The following is a 24188-nucleotide window of genomic DNA, read 5'->3' as shown; positions in this document are numbered from 1 at the left end:
TAAAGGTTTGTCTATTTATAGCAACAGCAGCCATATTTAGTAGTGTATCGTGAACATCTACTGGAAGCTCTGTGAAGAATTTGACTTAAAATGATCCAGTGGATTTTTGAAGTTTAAAATAGCAAATATTGTTGGACACATAAGCTCACATCATGATCAGGTCAGCTAAAAAAAACATTGCTTATCATTTTCTGGGAATTCAAATTAATTACTAAATGGAATACTTACACCTGCAATTATGCCGCCATTGATGTACCAGGTGACCCTGGGTCGTGGATGACCTCCAACCTTGACCATGAATTTGGCTGGTTCACCTTCCTCAACCTCTAACGGTTCTGGTTTTAGGTCAATAATGGGAGCAGATTTGACCTTGGGTTCTTCAACAGTTTTTTCCTCCACATCCATGTAACTGCAATGAGAAATGTCAAAAATAAATAAGACAATTCCTTGCAAATTGGTGCAGCAGCCCTAATTGTTTTAGATCAATCAATATGTAATCAGATTTGTTCTATTTTTAAGGCTGTAGAAACAGTAAAAATTTTAAAAAACATAACAGGGATCACAAAATTCTCTAAGTCACTGCCTGCAGTTTCTATACTTGCAGTTTCTTTACTTACTATATACATATATAGAAAAACCATCATATAAAATAGGATCATCAACTAAATGTAATAGACCTGGATGTTCACACTGTTCATTTATTAATGAAAATACCTCTTTCAAAAGTAATAATATGAAAGAAACTTTTAATATGCATTGTGATACTAATTGTGCAACATCAAATGTTATTTATTTGATAACATGCAAAAAATGTGGCATCCAGTATGTTGGACAAACCAGTCAACAAATATCTAAACGTATGAACCAACATAGATCAGATATAAAAAATTATATTGATCAATCATTTTCATCTCATGTTGTCGCACATTTTAACAAAATTTCCCATACATTGCAAGATTTCTCCTTCCAACCTATCATTAAAGCTGATTCTGAAATGGAATGTCTGCTAAAGGAAACCTATTGGATTCACCGTCTTAATACGGTATATCCAAAAGATCTAAATTCAAAAACACTATATGACATTCATTAATTTTTTAAAATTTTTTCTGAATTACGTCCTGTTTACAATTAGATAAAAATATTTTCATATTATTTTACTTTGCAGAGAAACTTAATTGGTAAAAGTATAATCTAATATCATAAAAATAAGTTTACTAATTCATTAAAAATGAAAGTGAATTTATAAATTAATTCTCAATATAATATGATTAATTATTTATAAAATACTTGTTAGTAAGCATTATGCACACCGTATTTTTTTTATTATATAAATTGAGTTCCGATAACCCATTTAACATTTGTGAAGATTATATCAAGATATATTTTTTTGTTATATATATATATATATATACATTTTATTATATATATATATATATATATATATATATATATATATATATATATATATATATATATATATATATATATATATATATTTTAAAATTATTTTTTTTTATTTTATTTTTTTCTATATCTCTAATAAGTGTGCATTATACATAATACAAATATTGATAAAACTGTTTATCTTTATTTAGTAATAAATTTTATATATATATGTATGTTCCATATTATTAGATATACCAGAAGATGTGTTATTATCTGTTCTTGATTTACTGTAGATTTTTTAGTGTTAGTATTATCCTTCTATGATCAAATGTTTCTCTAAGACTACATATTTACAAAAATATTTTTTTAAACACTGAAAACTGTATATTCTGGAACCTGACCAATCAATGTTTTTCATAATGAAATAAACATTGTCAAGAAGATGATTCACAGCCTTGAAAACACATGACACTGAATTGACAGAGAAATCCAATCAAGTCCAAATATACAGTTTTATCTAATCAGGTTCATAAAAAAAGTGTTGGAGGATGAAAATAATGCTGAGTCTGCCTTCTTAAGTCATAATTACAGTCTAGGCTTGATGTTCTTACAAAGGGTGGTACACGGTAACACACTGCAACCACAAAACAGTTTCAAATCTTGTTTTGTTTTGAAACAAGTACAGAGCTCATAGGAAATATTCAGTCACAGTCTTCAAGGGTTTGTTGAGTCCAAGAGATTTTACACATCTTATTCTTTGTGGCTAAGTAGTATTTAAACAACTGATAAAGGCACAATAACTACATCAGAATTATGTCAACCATTTTCAAATGTTGAAAATATCAAGACAGCAACCTGGCATTTTAATTCCTTTGTTGGACACAACAAGAAATACTTGTAATTCATTTGTTGGACATGTTGGACATGATGTAGCTGTTTCAGAACACTTTGTCATAATACATACATACTTTTGTATATTAGCTGGTAGATAAAAGTTGACAGGAAATATGAAGAACACAATTTTGTTCAAAGACTAAGCATGCTATAATACCCAAACTAAATCGTCATCATCACTACTATTTACTCATTTTTGAAATCTGATATACAAGCAACTTGCAATTTTCCATAGATACAAGAAAAGCAGACTGAAATGTATTATCTATTTATAATGTCAGACATGAAAAATGACCTTGTCCAGTTTATTATGTTAGACATCTTAATAACCTCCAGTTCATAATGTCAGACATGAAAAATGACCTTATCCTGTTTATCATGTTTGCCATGAAAAAGGACCTTATCCAGTTTATAATGTCAGACATGTAAATGACCTTGTCCAGTTTGTAATGTCAGACATGAAAAATGACCTTATCCAGTTTATAATGTCAGACATGTAAATGACCTTATCCAGATTGTAATGTCAGACATGAAAAATGACCTTATCCAGATTGTAATGTCAGACATGAAAAATGACCTTATCCAGTTTGTAATGTCAGACATGAAAAATGACCTTATCCAGTTTGTAATGTCAGACATGAAAAATGACCTTGTCCAGTTTATAATGTCAGACATGAAAAATGACCTTATCCAGTTTGTAATGTCAGACATGAAAAATGACCTTATCCAGTTTATAATGTCAGACATGAAAAATGACCTTATCCAGTTTATAATGTCAGACATGAAAAATGACCTTATCCAGATTGTAATGTCAGACATGAAAAATGACCTTATCCAGATTGTAATGTCAGACATGAAAAATGACCTTATCCAGATTGTAATGTCAGACATGTAAATGACCTTATCCAGATTGTAATGTCAGACATGAAAAATGACCTTATCCAGATTGTAATGTCAGACATGAAAAATGACCTTATCCAGTTTATAATGTCAGACATGAAAAATGACCTTATCCAGTTTGTAATGTCAGACATGAAAAAGGACCTTATCCAGTTTATAATGTCAGACATGTAAATGACCTTGTCCAGTTTGTAATGTCAGACATGAAAAATGACCTTATCCAGTTTATAATGTCAGACATGTAAATGACCTTGTCCAGTTTGTAATGTCAGACATGAAAAATGACCTTATCCAGTTTATAATGTCAGACATGAAAAATGACCTTATCCAGTTTATAATGTCAGACATGAAAAATGACCTTATCCAGATTGTAATGTCAGACATGAAAAATGACCTTATCCAGTTTATAATGTCAGACATGAAAAATGACCTTATCCAGTTTGTAATGTCAGACATGAAAAATGACCTTATCCAGATTGTAATGTCAGACATGAAAAATGACCTTATCCAGATTGTAATGTCAGACATGAAAAATGACCTTATCCAGTTTGTAATGTCAGACATGAAAAATGACCTTATCCAGTTTATAATGTCAGACATGAAAAATGACCTTATCCAGATTGTAATGTCAGACATGAAAAATGACCTTATCCAGTTTATAATGTCAGACATGAAAAATGACCTTATCCAGTTTATAATGTCAGACATGAAAAAGGACCTTATCCAGATTGTAATGTCAGACATGAAAAATGACCTTATCCAGTTTATAATGTCAGACATGAAAAATGACCTTATCCAGATTGTAATGTCAGACATGAAAAATGACCTTATCCAGTTTGTAATGTCAGACATGAAAAAGGACCTTATCCAGTTTATAATGTCAGACATGTAAATGACCTTATCCAGTTTGTAATGTCAGACATGAAAAATGACCTTATCCAGATTGTAATGTCAGACATGAAAAATGACCTTATCCAGTTTGTAATGTCAGACATGAAAAATGACCTTATCCAGACTGTAATGTCAGACATGAAAAATGACCTTATCCAGACTGTAATGTCAGACATGAAAAATTACCTTATCCAGTTTATAATGTCAGACATGAAAAATGACCTTATCCAGATTGTAATGTCAGACATGAAAAATGACCTTATCCAGTTTATAATGTCAGACATGAAAAAGGACCTTATCCAGTTTATAATGTCAGACATGTAAATGACCTTATCCAGTTTGTAATGTCAGACATGAAAAATGACCTTATCCAGATTGTAATGTCAGACATGAAAAATGACCTTATCCAGTTTGTAATGTCAGACATGTAAATGACCTTGTCCAGTTTGTAATGTCAGACATGTAAATGACCTTATCCAGATTGTAATGTCAGACATGAAAAATGACCTTATCCAGTTTATAATGTCAGACATGAAAAAGGACCTTATCCAGTTTGTAATGTCAGACATGAAAAATGACCTTATCCAGATTGTAATGTCAGACATGAAAAATGACCTTATCCAGTTTGTAATGTCAGACATGAAAAAGGACCTTATCCAGTTTATAATGTCAGACATGTAAATGACCTTATCCAGATTGTAATGTCAGACATGAAAAATGACCTCCAGTTCATAATCTAAATGACCTTTTCCAGTATTTTATGTAAGATATGAAAAATGACCTTCTCCAGTGTTCCTCCATCTTCTGTAGCTGTAAAGCACCCTCTCCTGGGAGCTGAGAATCCATGATAACAGCACGCCGACCTACAACATTAGAACAATTCCTTCAGTTGAAAAGGTCACATGCCTTAGCTTTACAAAAAAAAGACCTGAAGGCAAATCTGCTGTGGATCATTGTTCTCTATGCTATATATACATCCCTGAATCTTCAGACTCGATTGCATACTTAGACTGAACAGGTGTTGCAACTTGCATCCCTTACACATTTATTGAATGTATATCCTACAAAAGGACATCTTACATGATGAATGCTTCTGATTAAAGCTACTGTCAAAATTCAACTACACCAATATAACACAGTAATAAATAGTCAGTATGCCCAACTACACCAACATTAATCAAAAGCCAATATGCCCTACTACACCAATCCCCACCACCAATGATAAAATGCCAGCATGCCCCAACTACACCAATATAACACAGTAATAAAAAGTCAGTACAGTAGTCCCCCTCTTATAAGGCCACCCCTAATGCAGCAGGGAAGTGGCCTTATAATGCGGGTGGCCTTTCTAGAGGGGGATGACAAATGCGAATAGTAAATACATATGAAAAAAGTCATAAGTACATTTAATTTTAAATATTTAATATTTTAATTAAAAAATCACATGCATGATGTGAAATAAATGTAAAACAAACTTTGTCAGCATTTGCAAAAGAATGCTATGAATAACCATTGATACAGTATTAAAACTGTCTTTTTAATTATGTTACAGTTCACATCACGTCACTTTGTTGGTAACAGTCTAAAAAACAAACCCGTCTCATCACATTAAAAATATCCTTGCTGTCATATCCCCTGCATATATCGTTTAGTGTTTTGTTCCAATCTTCGACAACTTCATTATTAACATCAGCTGATTCGCCGCTAATGACAGAACACTTGATATTGAGTCGCACTTGAAATCTGTGCAACCATCCATTACTTGCAGTAAAGTCGTCATATCCCAGTTCAACTGACAAAATTTTTGCTTTTTCTTGTCTCCTGGCTCAAATAATCTCCACTTCTGCAGAATTGTTTCATTATCTTTCACGATATTGTTTATCTGAGTCTTCCCGACGTTAGTTTTCTGCAAGGATCCTCGACGACCTCCCCCCCCCTTCGTCAGTTGAATTACTTTGACGTTCTCCTCTAAACTGAGAATTTTTATTTTCCTCGATGACATGTTGATCTTTTTGCATTAAGCTATTCATGTTCCCAACTACAATACTGATAAAACAATTTTATATGCATCTAAACAAATTGCCGTGTGTTTTTAAAGGAAGTGATCTTGTCACGTGATTTGTTAGTCGCAGTCTGGTACCCTATTTTTTTTTATACATTTCTTCAAACTAGGTGAGAGAAGCCAAAACGGCTTCGATATGTACCAGTAACATCACGCAGATTTGACCTCACGGCCGCTAGGATTCGTAATTTTGACAATTATTGTCAGTAGTAATAGGCACTGATTACCAAAGTGAACAAGCTCAACATCTTACTAAGGGAAGCCATAAAGGCTATTAAACCATTTTCCTGCTGACTTGGGTATTGTACATCGATACTGCCACTTCTCATCTGTTACTACTGTTCGATAATTGTATTCTTAACAATTATCAGTGACTAAACCGGACATCTTATGATAACACAGCAGTAAGGCTAATTGGATTACATGTACGTACCCTTTTGTATGGATTAAAATTTGAGTCTTTCTCGGTTTTTATGGAATAAATTTGGCTTCTCGTGAGGCGTAAATGATATAATATTAACCTTAATGGTAACTACTTTACTCAACACTTCTTTCAGTAACGAAAACCTGACATCGGGAAACAGAAATCGGATTACTTAACACACGTTATGAATACAATACTGGTTCTGGATACATATTCAAATAAAATGCCGCTGCTTGTGAGGGGTAAATTTTATGATTTTGCACAAATATGCTGGCCGCTGGTCGCGTTAGCCGGGTGGCCTTTCGCGAGGGGTACTTTTGAACACAAACTCATCGGTGCCAACGGATTCTGGCCGTAAGGAGCAGGTGGCCGCTGGTCAGGGGGCCCGTTCAAGAGGGGGACTACTGTATGCCCAACTACACCAACATTAATAAAAAGCCAATATGCCCTACTACACCAATCCCCACCACCAGTGATAAAATGCCAGCATGCCCCAACTACACCAATATAACACAGTAATAAAAAGTCAGTATGCCCAACTACACCAACATTAATAAAAAGCCAATATGCCCTACTACACCAATCCTCCCCCACCAGTTATAAAATGCCAGCATGCCCCAACAACACAAATATAAGCCAGTGATAAAAAGCCAGTATGCCCCAACTATACCAATATAACACATTAATAATAATCCAGTATGCCCAACTATACCAATATAACAGTAATAAAAAGCTAGTATGCCCAACTACACCAATTACCCCCAGTGATAAAATGCCAGCATGTCCCAACGACACCAATATAAGACAGTGATAAAAAGCCAGCATGCCCCAACAACACCAACATAAGACAGTAACAAAAAGCTGGCATGTCCTATATATATATATATATATATATATATATATATATATATATATATATATATATATATATATATATCTTCTGGAATGAATATACCCCAGGTTTTTTGTGATGCCAGCAGTAATGCACATAAAGATGTCTGAATCTGATGCCTGCACTCTAAGCACTTTATTGATTTTCCTACTGTCCCTTACACAGAAGAACTGTCATGACATATATATATATATACATTAACATACTGAGCAACACAGTTCTATCACTACATCTTTACACCGCCATAAAATGAATATTGTCAACAACAAAAAAACAACTCTATTATACAATTTTCATTCCACTGATTGAGTGACTAATTATGTATTGATATTAAAAATTGGATTCAATTGAATTTTTTAGTCCGACACTGAAAGGCAGATAATTATCTCAACTGCAGATTCAAAATTAACACTTTTGTTGAAGATTTAAAATATGAATGTACATTAGAACAATTTAGATTTTAAATATGAATGTGCATTAGAACAGTGTAGATCTTAAAAATGAATGTACATTAGAACAATGTACATTTTAAAATATGAATGTACATTAGATCAATGTACATTTTAAAACATGTACATTAGAACAATGCACATTTTAAAATATGAATGTACATTAGAACAATGTACATTTTAAAATATGAATGTACATTAGAACAGTGTAGATCTTAAAAATGAATGTACATTAGAACAATGTACATTTTAAAATATGAATGTACATTAGAACAATGTACATTTTAAAATATGAATGTACATTAGAACAATGTACATTTTTAAATATGAATGTACATTATTAGAACAATGTACATTTTAAGATATGAATATACATTAGAAAAATGTACATTTTAAAATATAAAAATACATTAGAACAATGTACATTTTAAAATATGAATATACATTAGCACAATGTACATTTTAAAATATAAATATACATTAGAACAATGTACATTTTAAAATATGAACAATGTACATTTTAAAATATGAATGTACATTAGAACAATGTACATTTTAAAATATGAATATACATTAGAACAATGTAGATTTTAAAATATGAATATACATTAGAACAATACATTTTAAAATACGAATATACATTAGAACAATGTACATTTTGAATCTGCTGTACTCACTCTTGCAAACAATTTTAGCAGTGGTCTCATCAGAGCCATAGGAGTTAGTTGCCTTGCATGTGTAAACCCCAGTGTCTTCTGGGATTGTGTACAGGATATCCAGGGATACAAAGCCAAAATCATAAACTGGCTTGAATCTGAAGCCTGCGTAAAGAAAGAAACTTAAGTATGTATTAGAAAACTTCCCTTCAACATTTATGATGCAAAATGGGCATGAATTACATTTTAAGCTCAAACTAAAACCATGGCCTTTATCAAAAGGTAAAATCAGAAATAAATACAATAGTATCTCAGATAAAACCCTGATGATCCAATCAGAAAATACATACATCTAAAGGAGACACACCAAAAAAAAAACAGCATTTACAAAACTCTTAAGGCATGTGTTCTGGAATTGTAAACTTCTGCTATAGCAGACTACACAATAAGTGTCAAATTGTATGAATGCTAACATTTTTATTCCTAAAAAGAGATGAAATGAACAAGAAAAAAATTCATATATTAAAGAATCATAATTTATTGACATAGAATATTTTAAAATCTACGTAAAATAGACTGGATTATCAACCTACCATGAAGAAGTGGATGGTCATTGAAGAACCATTCTACTTTCATATTTGGATCACCAAGTGGCACAAGCTTGCATTCAAAATGAGCAGAGTCATTCTCTTTCAGACTCAGTAGGTCCTTGATATGTGTCTTGAATTTAGGTGGCATTTTCTTGTCTTTGCCATAGATGTCCTCTGGGGCTGGCTCTTGACCCTCTCGCCTGATGTATTCCTGCACAGCACTTTCTTGGTCTTCATCTCTGTAGTACACACAATAACACTTTATATGAGACACCAGCCAATGTAAATTTATAAAACTGGAATCTTCATCATTACTTCACCATATCCTACAAAATTACGTTTTATTTCCTAACTTTACAAACATTAACAGCAAAGCTAAGCAACAAATCAATCAGATATACATAATACTTAGCAGACAAAAATTCTAAAAAAATAATTACATCACTTTCAACTGCAAGAAACTGATTGCAATATGATTTTGGTCTATCATTGTACAAAAGGTTAAACATAAATATGAACATAAAATATTTATTTCCTCATTTCAGTACATTATTTCTCACATGTTAAAAGGGGGAACAGTTTAACAAGTTTGTATAAAAAAAACTAGATGTGGACTTATTATTGAGTATTTAATATTTGTAAAAAGTATGTAAAAATCGATGAGTGGTTGAGCTTATCATTATACAAATACACAGTTTGCTTGCATATTTACATACATATTTACTTACATATTTACTTATATATTTACTGCCAATTATATGTAAACATTGTAACCAATTCCATTATCACAGAAAAAAATATTTCACATTTAAAAAAATTCATTTCAACAAAGACTTTATACAGTATAATTTATTTGCCCATCACTTAACCACTTAAAAGTCTTTAGTTGTGAAAATTACACTAACTTGATAGTAGAACTGTTGTTTTCCTAATCCAACTTTACAGGCATACCAAGATGTGCAAAGCTTGAGGGCTGTACATACATTCAAAGAATATGTAAATCTCACAGACAGGCTAATATCAAAATCACAGTAGAGCTGTAGGGCTGTACATTTATACATTCAAAGAATATGTAAATCTCACAGACAGGCCAATATCAAAATAAAAGAAGAGCTGTAGGGCTGTACATGTATACATTCAAAGAATACGTAAATCTCACAGACAGGCTAATACCAAAATCATATTTAATAGTCCTGGTCTTGAGGATCAAACTCTTACACTAAATACCAATTCAAAATTCAACCTCTAATTGGCCAATGACTTAATGTTATGTTAGGCAAGCAGATATCACACCTGGTGATCATAAAATGTCTCACTGATCAGAGAAATGATATTAACCAATCAGATATCAGGCTTGGAGATCTTAAGCATCTGATTGGTCAATAATGTAATGTTAGCCAATCACACATAGACTTCCGTATTAAGTCTCAGTGTGATAATGAGATTTGTTTGTATGAAAAATGTAAAGATGAGTAGTCCAATTCAGTGATATATTCTATAAATAAATCATATCTATTATATGGTTGAATGGCAATAGTTGTTGAATTAAAATATGTGTTTCTGACATTCATAAACTGCTGTGGAGAAAAAGTATTAGTCGATAAAACAAGTAAAATTATGCAGAACACTTTGAAAAAAGCCTGAAAAGTAAGCACATGCAAAAAGTTAACAATGGTGCATGCAGCATACAGATGAAAGTGCAATAAAAGCATCAGCCCCGATGGTTTCATTTGGAGCTTTACAGCAGAGCAACACAAGTATACACTTTTGTTCATAAACATTTCTTTTCTTTCAGCAGCCAAAAAAAAAATATCCATTAATTATAAAGGTGACAGACATCATATATCCATGGGATACAATGTCAGCAGACATAAAACATCTAAGGGGTACAAAACTGGCAGACACAAAAAAATCCATCAGATACAAAGTTGACAGACATGAAATGTCCTTTCGACTGACACAGAAAAGAACAAGAATAGAACCAAACAATATTGTCTCCAGCATGTCGCCATTTCATGCATGACACATTTAATGCCCATAATTGTACACTATCATTATGCGACTGTCAGAAACAATTTTGTTTTCCATGGACCTGGATGTAACCACCATGGCTGAAGCTGCCATAAAAGTGATAAATTTGTGTCACTATCTGCTGATATAAAAATGCACAAAGAAATATAAAGTCTGTATGTGTATACAATAAGCATGGCTTGAAAAGCAGATGTAAAGTCAACCTTTGTGCAACTTAAGAAACGCAAGCTATGCATGTGACTGACAACCTGAAATGTGTAAAACTTGCATTTATGAAATTTAGTAAAATCAAAACCATTTGTGGGATGAGAAACATTCAAAAAAGCATAAACTTTTGCAAAGTGGTAACCAAGGATTAGGTCAAACACAGCCAAGGGTTCATGTCAAATTGCTGGTAACCATGTCAAGAGTTCATCTCCAATGGCTGGTAATCAAAACCATTTGCAAACAGACTGAACAACCCACTGCTGGCTGAGAAAGGTAAAACACAAAAATAGATGTAAAGCATGAAAACCAAACTGCTCCAAAGTAACTATGACGGATGACATGAAACATTGCAAACTGGCCATCTCAAACTGGCCATCACAAACTGCCATCTCAAAAAGGCAACCACAAACTGGCCATGTCAAACTGGCCATCTCAAACTGCCATAAACCCAAATCATTTGCAGGCAGTTTAAAGTACCTGTATTGTTCACTTTCCTGGATCAAAGCAATGGCCTTGAAGACTTCTTTTCTCTCTGGTTTCCATATGGAGGGGGGAGTTTCATATTGAGGGAGTAATGGTACCATGTCAATAGTAGACACCCGCTGCGTTGTTTTAGTGTGGACCCTAACCCTTCTCTGTTTTGTTTCAGATTTGGGAGCAGTTTGGCGGTAGACTTTTTTCTGTGCATCAACTTCAACTGAAGATACCATTTGGGGTTTTTCTGGCAATTGTTCAACTGACCTAAGTTTCGGATAGATTTTAGTCTGAATCTCTGCTGCTTGGTAAGGTTTCCATAGTAACTCTGTTTGAACTACTTGAGGTTTGACTGGTATCTCAATCTTGGATACATGAGATGCTTTGACCTCAAATGTGATCGCAGTGGGTGGACCAGTTTCTGAGATTGGAACTTCTATTTTAGAAATTTTTCGGCGTATTGGTTTGGGTGCAACAAGTGGGGTCAGTGCTTCAGTGTCAGATACACTAGAAAGGACAATAAAAGAAAGACACTACAGTAACAAAAAGAAATTAAAACAAAGAGATACTTAGAAATTGTTTTCACAAGAAGACAAAAATAGCAAGATTTTGTAAGAAAGACATTTTGCAATTAACAAATAATTCTACTTAATTTCACCCATTGAAAGATGTGAGATGTATATAAACAGAAAATATTTTTTAAAAATTCAAAAGAAAATTCAAAGAGAAATACAATAATACTCTTCAGTTTATGAAACAATTTTAGAAAATTATAAAGTATTTCACAACGGACTAAGATCCAAAAAAAAAGGTCAAAACAGTGACTCAACCAACTGAAAAGGGTGAAAATAAAGATATGGTGCTGGGTTCCTACCTTAAAATATCACACCAGTCCTAAGAACATCCAATTTCCATACGTATGAAAATTTGGGGTATTTTTTTCTAACAAAATATCATTATATAGGTACTTAAAGTGGTGAATTGTTGATTGTCTTGTTTCCACAGATTTATGGATTGTAGAAAAGAATTTCATTTCCACATATTCACGGACTGTAATAGGGTCTTGTTCTTTGATGGACTGTAGAGAAGGTATTTTTTTTCCCAGATTCATGGACTGTAGAGAACATATCTGTTTCCCACAAATTAACAGATTGCAGACTGGATCTTGTTATTTCCACAGATGGATCAATATTCATTGGTTTTATCAATTCTTGGTTTGTCATAACCACAAAATCCATAAAAATTAATTTCCATTGAAAAATAGTAATTTCATAGTAGACTGCTTGAAATTTTATCCCTCAGGTTTCTCAAAACACAAAGCCCTGTTTGTCTTCAACTTTACGTGAAACATGTGCTACGTAAATAATTATACTTCAAGTTTTAAATTCTACCACAAAGTTCTTATTGTTATTACTGCAATAGCAATATCAAAATAATATGAACTTCACAAAAAGGAATTCTTCTGAGTCATTTAAACTGGACCTGAGATCCATTTTATTGCTGATTTAGCAAGTTGGGGTTGAAATCAATTTTGTCCACACAATTTACATAAATGTGCTCATGCAAGTAACTACCTGACTCTTTCTGTGGGTGGTGAGGGTGTCTTTTTCTTCCTTTTCTCTCTTGGAGATGGTGGTTTAATGGGTCTATGGAAAATGAAACTTGCTCAAAGTCATCCATTCAGATATAAATGACTTCAAAGTCATCCATTCAGATATTAATAACTTCAATATCATCTGTTCAGATATTAATGACTTCAAAGTCATCCATTTAACCCTTTACCTCATAGAGCATAGTGACAAAGTGCAGCTCGCTATACATAGAACACAGGTTACCTAGTTGACCGCATACGCATAGCAATTTTAACCATTTTACATTTTTGGTACACATCTATTACATGTGGAACAATTTAAGAGTAAAGTCCGATTGTTATAGCTGTGTAATTATTTATCACGGAAGAATTTGTTATGTGCTTTAAAATCTGGAGAGAATTCGTTCACCGTCATGTCAGTGAGGCCGTGTGACCAACCGTAGAGCTGCCATTTCTCATACTCGAAATTTACAAGTTTTTCATCTGTGTCTACATCACTAAGTCACCTAAATTTGATAATTTATAAAAACTAATTGCAGCCTATATCAATATCAGAGCCTTTACCTAGGTTATTGAATCTTTCATAGTTGTGATTCTAATCATGAAAACTTCGTAAGTACTGAATGAAATCCGCGACCGCCATTTTGGAGAGTGGAGATTACGACCCAGTTACTTTAAATAGCAGATATCGACCAGTACATAAACAGTGACCACGTGATCTGACGTAATTGTCATTCACAGAAATGAATGTAGTATTTAATAAGGGGTTTTCCCCGAAGGTGGCGCTACGAAAACCGGCTTAAAATGGCCGTTGTTTACAGCAGACGTAAAAAGGCGCTTCTATGGGACTTTTGTAGAAGCGTCAAAAGTCGCTTCGATGCGACTTTTGTAGAGGCGTCCAAAGACGGTTGTATGAGGTAAAGGGTTAAATATTAATGACTTTATCATTTTGTTCATTAAAGATAAACAGATGAAAAATTTCTGAAAACCTAAATAGTATCCTTGAGATTTCACTAAAAATTTGCATAAATATTTTAAAAGGATTGGAAAATTGATGGAAGAACTTTATAACTGATTAATGTTTCACACTTAACATTCCACTGAACAAAGCTACTTTTTACAAATACTAATGACTCATAAATGAATTTCTGCATTGTGATTAAGATGGGAAATCTGGTCCTTTTCTAAAATGAAATATCTTAAACCTTTTACATCATTTCTACACTAACAATGTCTTCACGTCAATTTATTAGCAACAAGAAAAGGCAGTTTCCAATTTTTTTTGAAAACATAGCTGATGCATGAGAAACAATCTAATTAAGAATCATCAAATATTAATAAGGGAAATGAAACATTAAATTAACAAACATAAATACTCTATATTAATTTTAGACAGCATGGCTTTTGCTCAGCTTAAAACTTGTACGACTTTTATGGGATAAATAAGAAAAAAATGCTTCTAATACTCCCAGTTCCATTTGGCAATGAGGTGGGAATGGAATGAATGGGGGGAGGGGGGAATGGTGGTTGTAACCAATCCACAAGGCATGCAGATTTCTACCTGACTTTCTCTTTTGGAGGAGAAGGTGTCTTTCTCTTTCTTCTGTCTTTTGGAGATGGTGGTTTTACAGGCCTAAACAACATGGAATTTAACATACTTTGAAACATTATCAATTTCTGTCATGATATTATTACTACAACAACAAATTTATCGATTTATGTGGTAGAATAGAGACTGAAGTGATGCACTCAAATCCATCTATGTCAACTAACCACTGTGTGTTCATTTACATTTGTACTCTGCTGTCATGCTTAGCACTGCAACTAAAATGGAGGTAATCTAACACAATAGACTGGTTCTGAATCAACTAACTAAACTAAGATCCCACACTAGCTGATCTACATCTTTATATTTCTAAACAGTGCCAAAACTCAGGCCAGTATGAAGAATGCAGGAGACAAAAAAACAAGAAAAAACTAATAGAGATGCAAGTTAATTATTAATTCAGTAAATAAGCTGCCCGTTTTGAAACTGAAAGTAATAAAAACAAGATAAACCTAAATATGTACTACCGATACCTGACATGTAATCAACTAGTCTCTATAAAAACTATACATGATAACACTAAGGGTAACACAAAAATGCACTGTGATTAACTTCAACATGCCAAGAAAATAACATTGCACCTGAATAGTTTATACTTTGTCTCAAGTGAGATCGGAATTGTTGGCTCAACTTTTGGATACTCTGTATCAAATCTGGAAGGTCAGAAAAAATTAAAAACCAAGTTGTACAAGAATGGATTATGCAGCATACTATTGCAGAAATTACAAGAAATACTGACTGTTTATCATGGAATGGTGAGAAATTACAAGAAATACTGACTGTTTATCATGGAATGGTGAGAAATTACAAGAAATACTCACTGTTTATCATGGAATGGTGAGAACAACATTTAAAATACTGACCATGTTTATCATAGAATGCTGAGAAAAACATTTAAAGGTGCTGATCATAGAAAAACTGTCTCCAGGCCAGACAAAAATTGTCTTCTGCACAGATTGCATAAAAATTCCACTTAATCAGAGATCACTTACTGACAGAACATGCACACCAAGCAAAATTTATTTTGATTTAATGCTTCAGATAGGTTTATTCTGGTGTGTTTCAGTGTGTGTGTGTGTGTATGTGTGTGTGTGTGTGTCATGGCACATCAACACACACACAATGGCTGTATCATGCCAAGGCAAGAAGATTAAAGTACATTGCCAGGGCACACCAAAATAGCCATCCTAAGCCGATTCAATAATGTGCACTTCTAGTCAGAAGTCTAACATGCTAACCAATAAGCTACCAAATTTATATTTTACATTAGATTATTAAATCAGATTATTAAATTACATGAAACCATTTTAAAGGTAACACTTATTTGGTGTAAATTTCTGAATTCTCAAATCCAAAGGTTTTTCATCTCCCTAATTTTTTAAAAATAAAAAGTTTGTAAAGTTTTAGTCATGGATTGAGTGGTTTGCATGCAAATATGAATCTTAACTTATCACATCACACAAGTGCATGCTAAACACGCACCTTGTCCACTCTTCATCAGTTGAGTAAACCAGTCTTAGTGTAGCAGCCTCAGTGTCAGATACATAATGTATCTCTTGGACTGGTCCCGACTCTTGAATATCGTAATGTCTAAAAATGGGGAATGTATACCAGTCATTTTCTTTACTGGAGGTTAATGAATCAAACTTGCATGCATGCAAAAGTTTACAAAATATCTCCCCTAAATTAATCTTAAATGACCTCAGAATATTCTTTACACTGCTAAAACAAAATACACCTAAGTAATGGAAACCAAAAATATACCCAAGTAACGGAAACCAAAAATATACCTAAGTAATGGAAACCAAAACTATTTCTCTATTTATTTCTCACATTGATGGTTTAAAGACCTTGAAAGAAAAAGATAATGAGCATTATTCAGCATTGATGTAATATAACTGATGACCTAAACCCTTTATTGCAGAGCTCAGTCACTAAAGGTCTTTCTAAAAGTCTACATATGTTTGTTGTTGCTTTCCAAGCCTCTTATGGTATTTGATGAAAAATAAAAAATGTGATTATTTTACCAGCATTGACTAAATTATATTTTAAAAGTATTTCTTAATTTACTTATACATAAGTAATTATATAAAGAGGAAAATTACATGTGAAGATCACATGAAAGATGGGACAGATGAATGACAAGGGAGTCTAGTAAAGTGGCACATCAGTAAAGACTAACCAACTCTGTGCCTCCATCTTAAACCATAAGAAAACTCAGTAACTGAATAGAATACAAATTCACTAGACCAGCTAATAAAAATCATCCATATATTATACCATATTATACTATATCAATAATAACCACACAAACATAATAATGAACAACAAACATGACATGCCTGTCAGCAGAACACTGAAGAGTGGGGGGGGGGAGAGAACTGCCCAGGAAAAGCATTGTGAATTATTACTGCATCAACTGCATAAACACAAAGGCAAACAATCCAATTTTCATGCAGACTGTATTTCTTGGAGCATGTAGAAACTTACTGTGAGACATATCATTACCAACATAAATGTTGCTGTTGGTGATAATAAGCATCTAATGAAATCCAAACATTAACGACAGAGTATGTGACTCCATGTAAATATCAATCAGATTTACTACAAGAAAAGCCACAGCAAGCTGGCTGAACATTATATAATTAGCTGTGCAGATCTAGACACCAGGTATGAAAGAAATTAGAGAAAAAGAGTAAGTGTAATTTTTGTAACAAAGAAATGAATGGAATGCATGCAGGGTCACTTAGTAATGTAACACTGATGGTGCTGAAGGTATTAAAACCCAAAACAAATGTTAAGAAAATAGCAATTATATCTTTCAAAGTCAGTCATGTAATATAAAAAAGTGATTGGATCTGTCCAAGTCAGTCATGATAAAGAAAATTGTAATTATATCTAAGTCAGTTATTCTATAGAAAATATAATTATATATGTCCTAGTCAGTCATACTATAGAAAATATAATTATATATGTCCTTGTCAGTCATACTAAAGAAAGAAATAATTATATCTAAGTCGGTCATACTATGGAAAATAGCACTATATCTGTCAAAGTTGATCATTAAAAAAAAATAGCAATTATATCAGTCCAAGTCAGAAAATTAAAACCTGAACTAAATCTGAAAATGTGTTTTCAACTCAAATAAATCCAACTGCAATCTCAAAGGCTGCAAAATAATGATATAAAACAATGAGAATTTTCAAGTTCAAAAGAAGGTTAGTCCACAACCAAATGGAAAGATCTAAAGCTCCTAGTCAAGTGTGACTTAATAAAACACCTTTCTGGTGATTCTCGCTTTGGCTTGGGTGCTACTTTTGGTGGCACTTTTTGTGGTGTCTGAACCACTGGCTCTTCCTGTGTTGTTGGTATTTCAGGTGGTGCCTTAACTGCTGCTGCTACTGGAGATATTGTTGCTTTGACAACAGGTTTAGGTGCTGGTGGTGGTGGTGGAAGTGGTGTCTTTAGTTTTTCCACAATAACCACCTTAGCTCTGTGGATTTGAATTTCATGATGTTATTAGTGATGATATAAAGAACATTCAAGCATATACAAACTAGCACCATAATATATAATTAATACATGAAATACAATAACATCAAGCATACTTGTATAATGATCATACACAGCTATGTTTGCAATATTTGCTGGAGCACAATGGATGAGTTTGAACATGAAGGCAAAGTCCAGTAGTTCACTATATCAATGGATGAGTTTGAACATGAAGGCAAAGTCCAGTACTTCACTACATCAATGGATGAGTTTGAACATGAAGGCAAAGTCCCGTAGTTCACTACATCAATGGATGAGTTTGAACATGAAGGCAAAGTCCAGTAGTTCACTACATCAATGGATGAGTTTGAACATGAAGGCAAAGTCCAGTAGTTCACTACATCAATGGATGAGTTTGAACATGAAGGCAAAGTCCAGTAGTTCACTACATCAATGGATGAGTTTGAACATGAAGGCAAAGTCCAGTAGTTCACTACATCAATGGATGAATTTGAACATGAAGGCAAAGTCCAATAGTTCAGTCCAGCTAATGTTTGAGCTCTGTGAACCACATATGATCATTATTCTTACATAATCAGTCATCAAATTAGTCACTGTTTTACAGAATTAGAAGAAAAATGTGTTTTCACCCAATTTTTACATCTGAAAGAGATTACAGATATTTTACGATTCTTCTTTGGATGCTCAGCATACATAACAATATGAAGCAAAATAACTACAAACAAGCAAATTATAAAACAAAGTTCAAATATGAAATATTTAAAATGGGTCCAATTCAGACAAGACTAATGAGCAAGAATCTGACTGATTATGTAACAATGAAAGGAATATTACCGTCAATCCTTCTTTAATACCTTTTTCTTCACAAAAACAAAAATGTTTCTTTTTCTGTCAACTAAAACTGTTTCCTTGCTCTGTCATTAAAAGAATGCAATCACCAAAACATCATAAGACACTATACTGCACTTATTAGTTTAAAGCCCAGCCACAGTGACAAGGTCACATAAACATATATATATACATGCATTCTGATTTGATGCTGTCAAGCTATATATTATTTGGAAAACTATATTTTTAAGGAAATACCAGCATTTCTTCATCTTTAAATTAATTTATAACAGAGGCACTACTGCTATAGTAAGGCCATACTTACTGTAGGAAAACGATAAAAAAGTTACAGCCAAATAAATTCAAAACATGTATTTATTTACATTATAGAATATCCACTGTCCTAACATACACAAACATGAATATACAGTACTGCCTCATTTAGAACTCACAATTCCTTTTAAAAGGCAGATATTGCCATGGATTAGGCAGTATTGTTGTTGTTGTTGTTGTTGTTTTGGGGCTTAACGCCATTTTTCAGCACACGATAGGCTATACATGGCGGCCAGTATTAATGGTGGAGGAAGAACCCGGGAAAACCCCGGAAAGAACCACCGACCCACGAGAAGCTACTGGCAAGCTTTCCCACATACCCACATTGGCTGAATCCTAGACTCGAACCGCCGCAGACAGAGGTGAGATGGCAGTGATCCGTAACGGAGAGCGCTTTAGACCACTCGGCCACTCGGGGCCCCTTAGGCAGTATTAACACTATATGTATATAATAAGGGACTATATTGAGGGAATACTAGCATAAATTACCAGGATTAGTACTGAATAAAGTAGCATGGTAAACACTCAAGCAATACTAGAGAAATGATATTTGAATATACAGATTCCTATATAGCAATACAACATGAATGTATTAGATATATCACATACACTACTGATATATGGGTATACAGTCAAACTATATTCCATACCCAGTTTCAATGTTGATACTCAAGGATTACATGAGAGTTAAAAATGGGAAACAAAATGTGTACAGCTCACTAATTATCAATTATTAGTTTCAAAGAAATAAAATTACATTTCTTTGAAGCAATATAATTATCACAAACTTGGAAAAAAACATTATTATTAAATAAACAATAAAACCCGTCTTTAAAGAACACTGCTATCTTGAGACCAATTTCTCTATGCACACAGATTGATTGGTTATACAGCATTATTACCTGTTATGAGAGACCACCTGTCTTGAAAGACCATAATTTTGTTGGCAAAGGGGTGGTCTTTCAAGACTGGTTCTACTGTACTTACATCTTTGATCATGTGCACAAAATGGCAAATGAAAAAAAAATATACAAGACCATACTGATAGATAAGACTGCAAAACAGATGGACATAAAAATAACAGAAACACAAATTAAGAAAATGACGTCTTAAACCTGTAACTTAAAACTGAAACCTTCCCCTGTTATTGTTTTCAATGTATAAGGTTCAAGTGACCGATGCTGCAACATTATAAAAATGAGTAATTACCATAGTTATGTTAAACTGAAAAGTTTTGTAAAGTATGCGTGAACTTTATTTACCAGTAGTACAGTTGCACAAACTCATAATTCTTGGAAACTGTTTTCCATTTCACATAATGACAGCAATCATATCTCCCACCATGAGACATACTCAAACTGACACGTGATGTCCAATTTTTTTAACTGTTTCCTTTCCAGCTTTTATTCACAGAAATCTGAGTACTCCTTTTCATTCTTCTGTGTTGATTAGTAACACTTTTCTAGAAACTTATTTTCCCCTTAAACCTGCATCTCTTTCTGGACACTATTTTTAAAAATTCTATAATCAATAGTTTGATCATGCAGATGCTTCACATAGGCAAATAGGTGCAGTTTAAAGCATCTGGGGTGCTGTTGTAAAGTTAGTCTGGTTCCCTAATTTTACTAATTCTAAGATGAAACCCAGATCCAAATAAAACACAGATGAACCAATTATCCAGACTTTTTGGCAACGATTTTTCTGTAGTTTTTGCTAGTATGCCGTTAAGTCCGTACTTTAAATGTAATTTTCGTAAGACTTATGGCAAAATCACAAGAGTTGGCAGGTCTGATATGATTTACCTGATGATCTACTGACACAATATTAGAGTTTATATCATAGACCTAGATTATCTACTGACACAATTTTCAGGTTTATGTCATAGACTATGATGATCTACTGACACAATATCAGAGTTTATATCTTAGATCCTGATGAACTATTAACACAATATCAGAGTTGATATCATAGACCCTGATGATCTACTGACACAATATTGGAGTTTATATCATAGATCCAGATTATCTACCGATACAATTTTAAGGTTTATGTCATAGACCATGATTATCTACTGACACAATATTAGCATTCATATCATGTACCCTGATGACATACTGACACAATATTAGAGTTTATATCATAGACCCAGATTATCTACTGACATAATATTAGAGTTCATATCATGTACCCTGATGATATACTGACACAATATTAGAGTTTATATCATAGACCCAGATTATCTACTGACATAATATTAGAGTTCATATCATGTACCCTGATGATATACTGACACAATATTAGAGTTTACATCATAGACCCAGATTATCTACTGACATAATATTACGGTTTATGTCATATACCCTGATGATCTACTTACACAATATTAGGGTTTATGTCATAGACCCTGATGATCTACTTACACAATATTAGGGTTTATGTCATAGACCCTGATGATCTATTGACACAATACACAACAACAGATACATAGTATATATGCTGTTTACAATTATATATGTATCAAACAAGATAAATACAGTATGAAACTCTGGCAATCCTTGAGTGCAATGGTAAATACGGTTTAAAACTCCATGAGGCCAAAAAAATCTGTTTCCTATAGCACTGGTTTTAAAATTAGGGTAGCTGGGTAGATTTTTAAAAAAAATATACATATATTATAATGATTAGCATACAAAATGTACTAAGTGCTTCAAGTCCCTGGCAAAACTGGGTCAATTAGATGCACAAATTAATTTTGAAAAAATATAAATTTACAACAAATGTAAGGAGGTGGGGGAAGTACTAGGGATGGAAATGAAAAACAGGAATAGTTGGATGACTGGGGAAACACATATTTTTTTTGCCTGATAATCCTTGAGTACCATGGTAAATATGGTATGAAACTTCATGAAAATCCTTGAATACCATAAGTGCTGCATGCTAGTGTCATAATGTAAATGATAATAAATCTGTTTACAAACCTGTATTCATCTTCCTCTGCTGGTACTGGCATAGGTGGCACTGCACGTGTCAGTTCTTCTCTCCTAGTAAAGGAATATACACTAAAAATTAAGGAATATACACTACTAATTAAGGAATATACACTACTAATTAAGGAATATACACTACAAATTAAGGAACATACACTACAAATTAACATACAGAAATTTTAAAATTATATTTTACTACAATTTCCATGTGGTTGCAACACCTCTGTAAGTTGTACTACAACTTAAAACAAACTGCAAGAAGAATATATTAAGATTGTATAAAACTGACTAGATATAAATACCACTACTTTCTGAAAAGGGATACTGTGTCACATCTACATTATATAAAAATACACAATGGCAAAAATATTAGCATAACCTGAAATTGCAAACAGAAATTAATTAAATTTTTCCACATCAACAAAATAACAAACAAGATTCAGATAAATATGTAATTTTTTATTTCCTTTTATAAAAATCACAAAAAGGTATATATTATCCACATGCATTCAATACAAATTTATGAAATATCACAACATAAAAAACATGGCATGTTAACAAAAAGACTGCATGCTTTTCAGATAACTTAAAAAAGGGTTTAACCTGACCACTCTGTCCTTGGTTTTGATTTTAATATTTAAAATCCTCTGAACTCCTTCACTTGGACTTCTGTACTGTTGAGGCAAGCAGCATGCATTGTCAAACTATCGAGACAATTTAAACCCTGGCAATTTTGGATGCTTCAAGCATGCATTGTCAAACTGTCTAGACAATTTAAACCCTGGCAATCTTGGATGCTTCAAGCAAGAAACTAAAATGGCTCTTGTTGGCTTTTTGAAATAATTTACTGGATAGATCTTTAAAGATACCATTTTCACTGAAGACAAGCTGATATTTATTTTCCAATGTAAATGTTCCAAAATTTGTCGAAACTTAAGACAATGAAAAACTGAAGATTCAAAACATCACTGTTCCTTATGCTGCCAACTGTAAGTCCCATCAATGGTCTTCCATAGGTGGAAGAATGTTTGATGGATGTTACTGGCAAGCTTAGCTCTGGAGAACAGCCCATTCTGATACTACAAAATATTCAACTTGTATTTCCAAGACTTACAACTGACTTCTTTGCAACATTAGCGATTATTCTAAGACATAGGTATAGGTTACAACAAAATATTAAAATTGCAACAGCCTAATTTTTAAATGCTGACTCTCATATTATAATATTTCAGACTATTATATGGATAATTATATATTATAATTACTGTAATCACCCTGTATTATATCACTGATTCACATGCAGCTCACTCACAATTTACATGAACTACAGTCACTGCCATTTGTTATATCACTGATTCTTATGTAACTAACTGTCAATTTACATGAATTACAGTCACTGCCATTTGTTATATCACTGATTATCATGCAGCTCAATGACAATTTACATTAATTACAGTCATTTCCTTGTGACATA

At 33.0% G+C, this 24188-nt stretch overlaps 1 protein-coding gene across 38 annotated transcripts in view; it reads right to left on the bottom strand.

The window, feature by feature from the left end:
* LOC149789875 (uncharacterized) overlaps window positions 1-24188 on the bottom strand; it is a 704306-nt gene that overhangs the window by 539217 nt on the left and 140901 nt on the right. For 32 of the 38 annotated variants that reach the window (XR_016423748.1, XM_089971883.1, XM_089971882.1 and 29 more), the window contains 11 exons: window positions 22706-22768; window positions 18334-18546; window positions 16536-16643; window positions 15635-15706; window positions 15009-15080; window positions 13431-13502; window positions 11860-12363; window positions 9148-9383; window positions 8576-8719; window positions 4853-4934; window positions 229-409 (listed from right to left, as the gene is read on the bottom strand). Coding sequence is in view for 37 of the 38 variants with exons in the window: in XM_089971883.1 (XP_089828009.1) it covers window positions 229-409; window positions 4853-4934; window positions 8576-8719; window positions 9148-9383; window positions 11860-12363; window positions 13431-13502; window positions 15009-15080; window positions 15635-15706; window positions 16536-16643; window positions 18334-18546; window positions 22706-22768 (1747 nt within the window). In the remaining variant the exon portion in view is untranslated. The remainder of the gene's footprint in view (window positions 1-228; window positions 410-4852; window positions 4935-8575; window positions 8720-9147; window positions 9384-11859; window positions 12364-13430; window positions 13503-15008; window positions 15081-15634; window positions 15707-16535; window positions 16644-18333; window positions 18547-22705; window positions 22769-24188) is intronic. The other 6 variants (XM_089971915.1, XM_089971916.1, XM_089971907.1 and 3 more) reach the window with 5 other exon arrangements.

The sequence above is a fragment of the Sinohyriopsis cumingii genome, chromosome 10, assembly GCF_028554795.1.
Source record: "Sinohyriopsis cumingii isolate HCF-2022 chromosome 10, ASM2855479v2, whole genome shotgun sequence".
NCBI lineage: Eukaryota > Metazoa > Mollusca > Bivalvia > Unionida > Unionidae > Sinohyriopsis > Sinohyriopsis cumingii.
Note: the sequence above shows the minus strand (reverse complement) of the source record. Positions and strands in the feature narration are given on the sequence as shown.